At 52.6% G+C, this 12,869-nt stretch overlaps 3 protein-coding genes across 3 annotated transcripts; 1 reads left to right on the top strand and 2 right to left on the bottom strand.

Moving 5' to 3' along the window:
* Positions 1–6,626: 6,626 nt before the first annotated feature.
* BDP55DRAFT_317681 (uncharacterized protein) lies at positions 6,627–8,020 on the bottom strand. The gene has a single exon (XM_060566737.1). The coding sequence runs from the start codon at positions 7,783–7,785 to the stop codon at positions 6,925–6,927; it is 861 nt and encodes a 286-aa protein (XP_060434794.1). The 5' UTR covers positions 7,786–8,020; the 3' UTR covers positions 6,627–6,924.
* A 634-nt stretch (positions 8,021–8,654) lies between these two features.
* Positions 8,655–10,449, top strand: BDP55DRAFT_649573 (uncharacterized protein). Its single transcript, XM_060573916.1, has one exon. The coding sequence runs from the start codon at positions 9,123–9,125 to the stop codon at positions 10,248–10,250; it is 1,128 nt and encodes a 375-aa protein (XP_060434795.1). The 5' UTR covers positions 8,655–9,122; the 3' UTR covers positions 10,251–10,449.
* Positions 10,450–12,012: 1,563 nt separating this feature from the next.
* BDP55DRAFT_317693 (uncharacterized protein) lies at positions 12,013–12,550 on the bottom strand. Its single transcript, XM_060566738.1, has 2 exons — positions 12,497–12,550; positions 12,013–12,353 (listed from the first exon to the last, which is right to left on the bottom strand). Exon 2 carries the CDS (start codon positions 12,325–12,327, stop codon positions 12,046–12,048), a length of 282 nt encoding a protein of 93 aa, XP_060434796.1. The 5' UTR covers positions 12,328–12,353; positions 12,497–12,550; the 3' UTR covers positions 12,013–12,045.
* Positions 12,551–12,869: the final 319 nt, after the last annotated feature.

Here is a 12,869-nt window from a genome sequence, read left to right on the forward strand (position 1 = left end):
CGACAAGATGGAGGGAAGAGGCAACCTGAGGCAAATTGGAAGGGAAAGCAACGCGCCGAGAGGTACCTGTGTATCTTCGATACGTACCTGCTTAGTGTGCAGCTCTTGCCGCCGTCGAGGATTTTCCCTTGCGCTAGGAATGGCATTGTGCTAGAAAGAGTGGATCCTGCCGCGGAAACCCCTATCGAAGACCGCCACACCTTCCCTTCTTTACCTTCAGTGATACAGTGAGTGAAAAGTGTGATGTGTGAGTGAGTTTGAACCTGTGGAGTGAGTGAGTAAGTGAGTGAGTGAGAGCAATACTACAGAATGAGATGAGAGTCATACACAAACTGAGAGACTCAGTCACCAGCGTCAAAGCTAAATCCCTTGGAGGACAGCTTGAGTGAGAGTCTTGACTTTCAAGATGCCACCCCTCCCTCCCCTCCAGCCCTCCAAGATTCCCGCCATCCCTGCCAGGAACCCTTAGCCGTCCATTCTGTGCATTCCCTCTTGAGAAGAGAGTGTGTGCAGCACAGCTAAACCCCCGTGCCTGCGTCGGTGACCCCCATGCCGTCATTTCAACTCACCCCCTCCTCCTCTCCCCCTCCAACACCCTCACCTCTGCCCTTCGCGGCTTGCCGAAGCTCTGCGCCTCCGACTTGCCCTACCACGAAGCTCTGCTGAGCTGTTCGTACCACCAGGCGCCTATCATTGCCTCTTCTCACGACAGCTGCAGACCGTCTGGAGCTATTTAGCGCACCCGTCTCGCGTCGCACGCACCTGCACCGAGACGAAGCAGTGGACTCGCTGTCGTCGTTATCAGTCGAGTCTCTTGCGTCTTTTTGCGCGCCATACCCGCACCTCTCTTGGCCTTTCTGTCTCTTTAGCCCTTTCTCTCTCACCTGAGGATGGGCCGGCCGACGGTGAGGAGAGCGCGTGTGTCCGCGTTCCCGTATCTGTAGGTGTGAAATGACAGGACGTGAGCGCTGTGAAGACACCTGCGTCGTGGAGGTGAGGTGCACACATCAATCGCATTACTCATATCCGTAAAGCGCTCATGAACTGCTTCTAGGCTTCTGGGCCGCGGGCGTTGGCATTAGTTCGCCTTCAAACTACCAAAAGAGACCCGATTTAACGCCACGAACCCGTTTCTATGTGAACATCGCAAACGCAGTCTGAAAACTCAGATGCTGTCAAACTTATAAAGAGTCTCATTAACAGTGAATACCGAGTCCTGCCGGCAGTGTTCCGGCAGTAGCCCTGTCAGAGACACCGAAAAGCACGGGCTGAGCGAAGAAAACCTTTCAAGCTAACGGGCATTGGCATCCCAACTTCTTCCATGCGTTCCCAACAGAACGTCTCTGGCGCGATCTGACTTACCTTAGCAGTTCCGCTATAATCTGTTAGGTCCGTCGACCCGTCGCCGGTGCCCGTTCTGGGCCTTGAGGACACCTGAAAATGGCCCAAAGGGAAGGGTGTATGCTCAAGCCATGTTCCCTGTGAGAGAATAGAGAGGGTGTGGGCGGGAAGCATTTCGGAGGTGTGGTAGGTTCAAGCACGGGCGGCGACTAGACTCAGACAGAGTAGAGAGAGAGAGAACTACGAATAGCTTGCCAGCGAGCACATGAAGAAGAAGCAACCATCTGCCGTAGTGCTGTCGCAGATGTGATCGATGAACCAATCTTGCATCCCAATCGGTTGCTTCGTAGGGCCGATTGAGATAACAGATTGAACCCGGCCGAGACTTCTTCTACCTTTGCCATTTGCCATAACCTTTCGGTATTCGTCATTCGCCGCCTTGATCTGAGTTTTCTCTGGAATGCTCCTTTTCATTGTTCAGTCGTCACTCTCAAGCCTCTCGTCCAGCTGTCACTCTTCAGTCAGACACCCATCATTTGCTACCGAATTGCTCTACCCTCAGATCATCACTCATCCAAATCTCAGCTCTTTTGCCGCAATGCCGCACAACGCCAATCAGTCCCTAAACCTGCCATGTGCCACAGTATCATCCCGTTTCAAGATCATCCCGTCAACGGCGTACCTGAGCGGATAATGGATTATCAGAAACCGTCACATTCAAACACACTCACACACATTTCTCATCAGAATCTACAGAACGAAAGCAAAACTCTTCTCCCAAAACTGTCACCTTCGCATGACTCCCAAGCCTGCCATCGGAACCCCTCCGTCCCCTGCTAGCTCCAGGGCTCCAAAAGCCAAACAGACGAAACAATCAGGGCAGCTCCCTGGCCGAACATCATGGCACCCCTGATGCCGCGGCCGGGCATGCCAATGGGCTGAGTGGCGTATACTAGAAGGAAACCCCCGATCTGGCAGAGCATCTCTGCGCTGGCTAGCCCCTGTGTGAACTGCAGTGTTCACACACATCCGGCCATGTCTCCCGGTCCAAACATCCGAAGCGCGGAACCTAGCCAATGGCAAAAATGCAAAGGAAAATTGTGCATTACTGCAAGCACTGCAGCACGCAGCCCTCTCTCTCGTCTGTCGTCGCTCGCGCGGCCGCCTGCGTCCATCCCGAGCCACCGGTGCAGCGGTCGCCGCAAAAACCGGTCGGCGTGCCATGGCGAGACGATATGACGTAGGGGAGAACGGTGTATGGTGTAGCATCAACAAAATCATGGTCATCCCACACGCCCCCTTTTCCCACCCTCCCGGATGGCCGACTAACTCCGCCTGGCGAGAGACGAACGAAAGGGCCATTTTTAATCTCAGCTTGGTTTCTTCCCTACCGTCACCTGGCTGTTGCTATTCTTTGATATGCGTCCTTGACAGGACACCACCTAGAATCACACGTTCGAGAGGCTCTGTTGTCCGTTTCCAACTGGCTCGTCGATCTTCCGGGTCCCCTTCGAACGAGAGACGGAACGGACGACGACCCTTACTCGATGATGTAAAACAGACCCCACTATCACATGAACATCTGTCCAGCGTTCCTTGGAATTGTGATCTGACTTTGAGCTGGCGATCCTGATTTGTCCTAAGGTTCACCGTGGTCGGTTCCTGTTGTTCTTCATCATTCGAACAATCCAATCTATCATACCTTTTCCTTCTCGGTCAGCAGAATCCCCCCCTAAGAGCCTACGCGCGTAATCCTCGTATCTGTTAGAACTACTACACTTCACTACCCAATACCACAGCAACGGTCGTTCAGTCCACCGATGACCCGATCTACTGTTTCTATCCTGGGTGAGGCTGTGACGCCCGTTCACCATCTTGCCCCCCCCCCACCCCCCATCCTACTAACTCCCCCTTTCACAACATCCATGCGGCGCGACGTCCATCACTCTTGCGGCGCACCGACGCTGCCATCACAGATTGTCAATCTCATTCGAACTTAAGTCGTGATTGACACCAGAGATGTGTGCGTATGTGCGTGCGTGCGTGCCGTGCGTTGCGTGTATGTGTTTGCGCGCCCTCCCGTGCCGCCCGGGACACCGGAACCGGGAGGAGCATCAACCATCGTGAATCAGACCGTCCACAGTCCACACACCCATCCCACCGTGAGAAAGAGTTTCGGCCGCCGTTCTAGACCGCCCTGCCGCGACGGGAGGAAGATGGGGTGACCCCTCCAGCCCCCATATCTCCTCTCTCGAGCTCTAGATTCCACTGACAGTTGCCGGGAAGCAAGCTGCAAATGCAAAGCTCCTCCTTCTCCTCCTCTCCCGGGTTCCTTTGTACAAGGCACCCGAGATCCATCATCTTCAGCCCGCGTACCCGTCGGTTCCAACCACGGACGGACTCCCTCCATCTTACCTACGAATAGTGAGATACCCTTCTCACCTCTCCACCGGGCCACCGGGAGTGGATATATCGGCCGTTCCAGCACCTGTCTCGCTCGTCCGTGTGATGACAAAAAGGGGCCCCCTGTCGCCCATCGTCAACTCACTCAGCTTTCACAGGCTCACGTCCCCTTCACGTCCCTCCTCTCGGTTTCCCTAATGCGGAAATCCCGAGCCTTGGATCCATATTTCGAGATATCCTCTTTTTTGCCTCCCCCTCAGCTTCCGTCTCCTCTCCTTCTCCAAAAGACTTTCACGATCCGACCGAGTTTCCCACCATCCTGCGCCATCACCTTTCGCATTTCTCCTCCTCGGCGGAACCCCCAAAAATGCTTCAATCCACAATAACATCGCCCCTGGGGCCCCGACTGTGACTGTCCTGCAGCTATCCCGTCTTCCCCTCTCTTCCCGTTAAGCTGGATTCGGTACAGGATCCGACTGAAGGAATGGGCTTCGTTGCTTGAAACTGGGATCTAGGGGCCAGGATCCAGTCTATCACACTCCCTCTTGCGGCGTGGAACCCCTCACGACTCCAAATTATTTCTTGTCCAACTGATTCTTTGTCAAATTGTGTTAAATTTCTGCTCTGCCTCATGATCGTGATATCCATCACGCACTGGGAAGCCCTGCTCGAGGTTCCAGCCCAATGCTCCCGATCCACACACATGGCAATCTTGACTATCCGTGCCCCCTCGCACTTTTACAGCGGCGAAAACCCTGTCGACAACTCCTATCGGGGGCCCCTGGTGTGATGTACGCAAGGGAACGAAGAGGCATGTTTGTCCAGACCCTGGGAGGGAAGAGCTCTCTCCCAACGGTGGATCTTTTTTCTTCCCTGCGACTTTCTCCCAAATTCTAATTTCTTGCCTTCCACGATAAGATTTCTTACTACACAAACTCCACCAGGATTCCAGAACGCTGCTTGGGAGAATAAATGACCACCTCAGTCCAAGAATAAGATGAGACCTTCTTCGCCCGCCCGGTTGGTTATGGTCCACTTTTGTCGCGTCCCGTCCGAAACAGAGGCGGTATCGGGGCCATTTCGCGCTTCGTGTGTCCACAACTTCTATTTGCATCGCTGATGGCCCGGAAGTTGCAGCCGGACTAAACAGAAACTCTGTTTTACGGGCTGATCATTGATGATGTGGCCGAGCTACCTAAGCTTAGCACCAGCTTGACTAGGCAGGTAAGTGAAGTAAGTATCCGTAAGTGAGAAGCGTTGCAGTCTAGTCGACGGCGGATAACTCCGCGCCGAACCTCTTACCACACGTTTTCAAGTGCCATCCGGCATTGGACGATCTAGAACTCAGAGTTCAGCATGAAACGAGCGCTGTGCTGGGCAAATGGTCCAACATTATTTGGGGGCTATTTTATTCTGCTTCCCACCCGTTTTTAGCCGTCGGCATGCTGCATGACGACGGGTGAGATGCTGGCTTGCTGCGACGCAAAACTTTGATAACATGTCATCGGTGATTCGTGATGCTGCAGCAGTGTTGACTCGACAAAGCCAACTCAATGTGCCGTGATTCAGGGCAAGCTTTGCAATCTTGACACTGCAGTTAACATCGCATTCGACATGTGATGCTGTCATCTCAACAATTATCCGTTGACGCGTGGACCTTTCTCTGTCACACAGTCACGCCTGCAACCCGGACGGGCTTCAGTGACGCTGCCGCATCGTCAAGTCTTGGTTTCAAAAATAGCCGTAGGGCCGATATCAATGCTACCCACCGACAATCTGTGAAAACATGAGAACATCAAGGTACGAATTGCAAGACCGCAAGAAACGACTAGGGAGGTAGCCAAAACATGTCGCCGTGAAAAGCTTGACCGAGCTGTCCTGAGTCCTGACTCCTTCGTCGGTGACAAATGTTACCTTCCGTGATGGCTCGTCTAAGCCGGATGCAACACACCGTCATAGACGACCCCCACGCCGCTACGCCACGGGTCCGCGGCAACTTACCACACTCCCGGGCCCACCTGATATCAGGAACAATTATGCTTTTTTCCATTCTTCTCATACTTTCGTGCCTGGTAGTCTAGGACTCGGCAAGGGAGGGAAAAGTTCGATGCACCCCTTGAAGCATGATATTGGCAGCCGCCCTCATTTCGTTGCCAAGTTGGAAAAGTTGGTGTGCAGGGCATCGGCTACACCGTTCCAGTAAATCCAGTGGCATCAGTCGCCCTGGAAATGAAGCCATCGTGAAGTCCGCAACCAGTCACCCAACAGAGGTGGAAAAACGAAAACCGACATGTCACATTCGAGTCTTGCGGCAAATAACCCCCTTGCTGTCAGAGCTTAGAAAATCCCTCCCCCAGTAAGGTCGGGTTGTAAGACTAAGTAATCTCTCATCGCAGCCCAACCATACATGGACCCCTGGGGCCTGTCCCTTCCCATGAGGCTTGTTCACGATGGGCCATCGACGGTCCGTGTGCTGCTCAGAAAATTCGGGCGGATCCAGTTCGCAGGCAGGCCGCACGTGTGGATCGGATCGGGGAATTTCCTTCATTTCAGGGGCATCCATCGAACATTTTCCCGTGTTGATCGCCAACGACGGGAAGATGGTTATCGTCGGGAAACTTATGCCATGGCAACGGGGAGCTTGTAGTTGTTTTTGTATGTTGATCTCTCCAAGATTCTACTTCCGACTATCTGGCAGTTCTACTCTCAGTCCATGGCCCATAGTCTGGTTATAAGTGTGTTGGGTTGTGGTTAAATGCAACATCAAAAGCCTGCATTCTGATCTTCCACGATATTAATGTACGAAGAGTTGCACAAACAAAGCGTTCCCGATGAAGCTCGGTGCAAATTATTCATATTCAAGATTGCCCAAGTCTTTTCATTTCTGCACGAAGCGTGTCGAAGATTATTACAGAGAACCATGAGCCTTAAGAACAGTACGGACCTAGGTGCGATAGGTTTTGATCCATACTTAAGGTTGAGGACTAGGCACAGACTCAATTTCTTGGACATGCAAGACCGAATGAAGCATGAAAGATGCAAAAGACCCCCAGGACCTGTAGGACGGTATCGCCCTCGAGTAGTGCTCAAGGAACACCAAGTTTCCGAATTATTGATCACTGCATGTGTGTATGCAAGAAACCCGTCTTGTTTTTCTCTCTTCTGTCTCCTCATTAGTATTCACAGTCTCCCTTTCAGTTGGGCTTGAAAGCATGAAGAAGGAGAGCCGGTCGTGCTTGTGGAGTTCAAATTTGTTGGGTACGGAGTCGAGGTGGCGGAAACCCCGGTGCTAGTTCTAGAGCTATCTACGTTGGTAGTGACGGTAGATGAACTGGCTGATGTTGAGCTTGGTGAGGTGTTACTGCTGCTGGAGCTCGTAGAAGATGTTGGAGTGGAAGTGAATGATGAAGACGAAACGGTACCAGAGCTTGTGGAGGTTGTGGACTGGCTGTTTGAAGAGCTCGAAAGAGTAGTAGATGAAGAAGTTGAGGTGGTTAAGGTCTCAGTGCTGCTTGTACCGGAAACAGTCGAGCTACTTGTGTCGGTAGAGGTTAAGGAGGTGGAAGAGGTGGACGTGCTGCTCGTGTCGGAAGAGGTTGACGAAGTGGATGAAGTGGACGAGGAGGATGAACTTGAGGATGTTGACGAGCTTGAGGAGGTGGTCGCAACTATCGTACCGAAACCGTATACGTCAAACACCGCGCCGTTGGCGACCATGCCGCCACAGAAAGTGGTGGGAAGTCCGGGACACTGGAACGTGCAATTACTGTCTCTCGGTGGTGCCGCATAGGTAATACTGTTGACACCTACATTGCTACAGTAACACTTGCCCTGATATAGTGCGCCGAATGCCCGACTGTTGGACACGAAGCAGTTTTGTCGGCAGTAGACTGGACTGTTAACAAGTTGGTCCGAGACTAGGACGAAGGTCTGGAAAAAGTTTACAGGGATGCCACATCCGTTGTAGGTCGCGCCAGGGTAGGAGGCCTGGCTGGCTACGCTGACTGCCAGCCCGATGAATGCTGCGAACGAGGCCCTCATGGTGAAGTCGGTAGTCGAAGGCTCGCCTGCTTGAACATATGATATGGCCTTAGTTTCGTATGACAGAGAGAAACGTCGCTGGATGTGATGGGCGCTATGGCAGTCAAGTAGTAGGGGAGGAAGAACAGCAAGAATCAAAGATAGGAATTTAGTAACTAAAAGAGGAGGGAGGGGGCTTTTTAGCCGGAAGCTCGTACTCGAACGAAGTGAACCGGGCTGACACAAAATGTCTGAATATTCTGCCCTGCATATCGAGGATCATCAAAAAGAATGTAGTGACTCTTGCTTAAATGTCAAAGTTCCTGCAACTTAACATTAGCAGGGCTGAGGCAGACCGTGATACGCTTTCAAAGCATGTGACCAGCTGAATGATTTCGCATTCTTGGACGCCAAACAAGCTCTGTTGTCTTGGACCAATATCACATCGTGCAACGTCACTGGCAATCGGGCCAGCCACTATATTTGGGCGTGTCTTGGAGAGAGCCTGACTTAGATACCTTACTTGGTAAGCAGTGACCATGGCTGTACAAGTAACAAGAGATTCTCAGCTGAGTTCAATGACAACCAAGATGTTCTTCCTTGCCGCTGACGAAGTAAGATCCATGCGGACTTGCACTGGGAGGTAGCTGGTCAAATCGCCTTTGTGCAAGGAAGAATGGAAGCATGCACAGAGACTGAATCCAGGCTGACCTTCGCGCTGACGCTGTGAGGCCTCGATCTGCTGTGTGGGGTAGCGTACCCGTAGCGGGGCCGAGCCAGGCGCCGAACCGGACGGCGCAAGTGGGCCATTTCGGAGCGGCGCCGTTCATGAAATGATCCAACGACCTCTTACACCTTCTGCCTTCTTCTGCCTCCTTCTGCAGCCCGTTCGCTAGAGCAAAGCGGCTTCCTGACAGACGAAATTGAACTAAAATCGTGAGGAATGCACCAATCGAAGTTGTATCCAAGGAAACTGCCGCCCTGGCAACATCTTTTCCTTAATCAGGAATGCTTTCCAGCGCCCCTGTTTCATCTCCATCCTCGTCATATCGAAAGAATCAACCTTTCGATATGAACAATCACTATATCAGTCAAATAGAAAAGGAGAGAAGGGAGTAACGACAAAAATGACCTCTCCGCCCTTTCGCCTCCTCCCACCCATCTTCTCAATCTTTGACTCAGGCCTCGCCGAAACCGCAAACCTCCCCCTCTTCTACCTCTCCCACGACGCCGAACCCTCCGAGATAGACAATGCAATCGGCATCAACATCCACGCGGGCCCCTTCTCCACCGCCCCCATCATCGCGCACCTCACCCACCGCCTCGTCAGCCTGCCGGGCTAGAAGACCCGTCGCACGATGCGAGTCCACCTCGAACAACCCCAGTGTCCCCTACCGCGCCCCCACCGTCGAGAAAGTAACTCCAGCGACACCCCCAAGATCCTCCTCCACGAAGACCGCCGCTTACAAGGGAATGCTCAGGGCTTCCGCGCGCTACTAAGCCGCATCATCCGCGGGAAGAGGTATCAAGGCCTGTGGCGCTTCACAATGCGTCTTAGCGACCCTTGTTGGAGAGACTTGACGACCGATATCGACTTCGAATGGCGACATAGCCGAGGGTTGCTGATTCGGACTCTACGCCTGTCAGACGGGTGGCTGCTTTGGCGAAAACGCACGCCCGACGAAACCCGCATTCTGAAGGCCCCACGACAAACGCATCTCGGACAAAAGTACATCGGAAGGGGAGGCCATGCTAGATTAGATGAGGAGTTGGTCGCTATGATATCAATCGACCCTTCGCGACCGTACCTTGGTACAGGATTCCGATTCCTCAACTCTGCGGCCGTTCCCCCTGATACAGAAGAAACATCCTTCTTGAACGACGACTTTTCGTTGGTGGCAATTATGTCTGGCATCGGCATCATCTTGGGCGAAACCGAAACATTAGGCGGTGTCTTGACGTCAGAGGAAATACAGGCTTCACAGAGGCCTCACCTTAAGCGTGCCGCGTTGGTAGAGAAACACGCCCGCGAGGCAAAGGAGTGGCTCGCTACGCTGGATCTTATGGATGAAAACGACCACGACGATGAGCCGTCCCATCTGCTAAGGGCTGAGAAAGTGTCTCCATGGAGAGGCCTCCATGGGTCTGGAGCAGCCTTACGGGGAAGGGAGGGAGGCGTTGGCCAGACGAAAGGGTTCAAAGGAACAACATCTGCAGAACGCAGACAGCGCAGTCTGTCGGCGCCCGAAACCTCTTCGCGACGGAGGTCTTCACAGAAGAGTCTGAATCCTGAGCCGAATCGGAGACAAGTTTGGGAAAAGAGGCCGACTGTGTACGTGCCGATGAGAAGGGAGAGGACTGCCAACGCGTCTGCGGCAACGAGACGGACTACACCTTTACGGTCTTCACAGAGAAGCTCATATGGGGATCGAGACCCGACGAGTCCGGGTGTTGTCTTGGCGCAAGGAATGACAAGGATTGATTGAGTCAGAAAGATCAAGGAATAGAGCGTGTCGCGTTTTCAGAGGGGGACGGATGGTTCGGAGACAGGGTGTTCGCAAACATGCCTGGTTTGGTGACACTGCGACTGACCTCTTAGTTTGTCTAGATGGTTTTAGCAGCACAGAGAGAAGTGGCGTTAGAACAACATTTCCAGCAGTAGTCCTTCAAGGCATTGATACAAGGTATAATGTTACCCCGTGGAACAAGAACTGGGTTATCTTCAGGCTTCTTGCGAAGTCAGTGATGATGAAGGCAGGACTCCTTTTTCGCCTCCCGGTCCTGCTTAGACATTCTCCAGTGTTAACACTAGTAGAGATTGTACCGTCGATAGAGACGAAAACATTGAGGCTACCAGACCTAGGCTCACGCGATGACACAATTGGTGTCCAGTCTCTCATACCTACGACCATTGAGAGATGAACACCGAGAGCAGGCCCAGACTCCTCAAGACTCAAAGAGGGCAATACCTTCTTCGGGAATGATCCGCTACTTAGTGTCACAGCCATCGACAAGCTGGCTTCAAGAACACGAGTACGCAATTTCCATCCAAAGCTACTTAGCAAGAATTTTTTTCGACGCCCTAATCAAGAATCATTACTATGGCCATTTCGAGCACTAGGGTCACAGGGTGTGAGAAACAAGAGATGACTCTGTCGAGGTAATGATAGATAGTCCCATGAGAAGCAACGACATGCATGGATGCGTTATTTTCCACTATAGAACCTCGAAGCGAGTACAAGAAGGTGGCGAAGTCTTTCAGGTGAACTACATCCGCAAGACTGGGCGACCCCATTCCCAAACGAAAACATACCGGAGAAGCTCCAGTCCAGCTAAGAAAAAGCTCAAATCATGACCCCCTTTGTAGCCCTCGCTTACCGTCGCGATCACTTTCTAAGGGGAAAAGAGAGAGGCGGACCATCATTAGCCGAATCGAAGACGATGGTAGCCCTCCGGAAGAATCCGAAGACCTTGATACTCGACCCTTCGCAACATGCAAAGCGAAAGAACCGAGACACTTGCTGGACGAACGATGTCGTCTGTTGCCAAGTGGTCGAGTAAAGTTGTGAAATATCAGAACCCAACACAAAGAATGGGGGTGCCCAGCATCACGTCAAATGTGCTGCATAAGATCCATAAGATACCTACACAGCCCCAAGACTCATTCGTCGACATCGTAAGATGCCAAGGCAGAATTTATCAAGCCAAGGTTCAGTATGGAAATTTTCAACTTCGTTTCTTGCTTTCCGCGCTTGCCAGTGTGGATTTTGGCCTTTGTCGAATGTCGCTGAGTTAGACGTGATCTCAAACCCCGCACTGATGGATGAAAGACGTGCAGCAGAAGGGGGGGCAATCTCCGTATGTCCCCGGATCTGCAGGAACTTACAAGATCCCCAGAATCTTAGAGTGAGCAAAGGGATCCATCGACCGTCATAATTCGGAATAGAGAGAAAGCCTCAGCATGCAGCCGACGGTCGTCAATGATGGTGCTTGGCCTCAAGCCGCCACCACCGGAGGCATGGCAGCCTTGCCCTAGCTGGGGGCCACGAAGAAGTTCCGGAACGAATAGCTGACCCAGGAAGAAAGCCGATCGACAGGCGGGCGTTCGGTAGGCTAGCGGCTCGAGGGGAAGGTGGCATGTATGGTTGTATCCGTCGCCGGGGACGATTCAACCAAAGCTAAGCAAACAAGCTCCATGGTCGTGCCAATGGTGCGTAAGCCAAGTCGGTTGACCTCGAGGTTATCCCTCCATTAGCGGAGTCGCGATTCATGGCACAGCGCCTAGTAGTGTGCGAGGAATTCTCGTGGACGTCTTGTCACGTCTGCCGCCAAGCAGCAGGTAGCCGCTACGTTGTCGATGTTGAGCCAAGGAAAGGGGGAAAACGGGCTCGGGGCCTTGGCGTTTCTTGTATCTGGAGCTTGGGCTGCTTGTAAGATAGCTCGACCGGGGACCGCCACTTCGGACATGTCGGACCCCAACACACATTGTCCTGAAGCGAAACAGATGTACATACCAATATCGTTTTGTTTCTTGCTGCTGTCATCTAATCTTAGCAATCGCATGCCTTGCGAAGTACATGCGACGGACCCTGAATTTGTCAGAAACAAGCAGAGTGGGAGCCTCTTGTCGCAAGCTATTCCCAGCGTTGCAAGCAGCACGGACAGGGTGTCACAGGCCAGGCGTTCTCAAACGTGCGCTGCGGTTCGAAACATGCTAATAAGACCAACCTACCGGGCAAAATCCAGCGACAAATGTTGCAGTACCGATAGATACTATAGGCGAAGAGGTTGGGACTTGAGAGGCTAGTTGAAATATAATTCAAAAAAAAAAATATGAGCATGTGCGGTCTTTCCACGTTCTAGGCTTCTAGAAGTATTCTTAGTCTCGCCGGGGAAGCCTGTAGCTGTGAGACAGTGGCCGGAGCAGCGGGAGGCTCGTGGGCGGCCGGTTGGTTGGTGTCCACCAAGGTGCCTTGGCTTTATCTCTCGATATCGCCCGATTGGCCCGTAGCTACAGATATCGTGTTCTCTGCGCGACTTGCAGGTTTGAGAGGATCGGGGACTTTCAATTGCTACTGATAGGCAGATGGACAGCGTCGCAATAG

The sequence above is a fragment of the Colletotrichum godetiae genome, assembly GCF_030913485.1.
Source record: "Colletotrichum godetiae strain CBS 193.32 chromosome Unknown BDP55scaffold_5, whole genome shotgun sequence".
Lineage (NCBI taxonomy): Eukaryota > Fungi > Ascomycota > Sordariomycetes > Glomerellales > Glomerellaceae > Colletotrichum > Colletotrichum godetiae.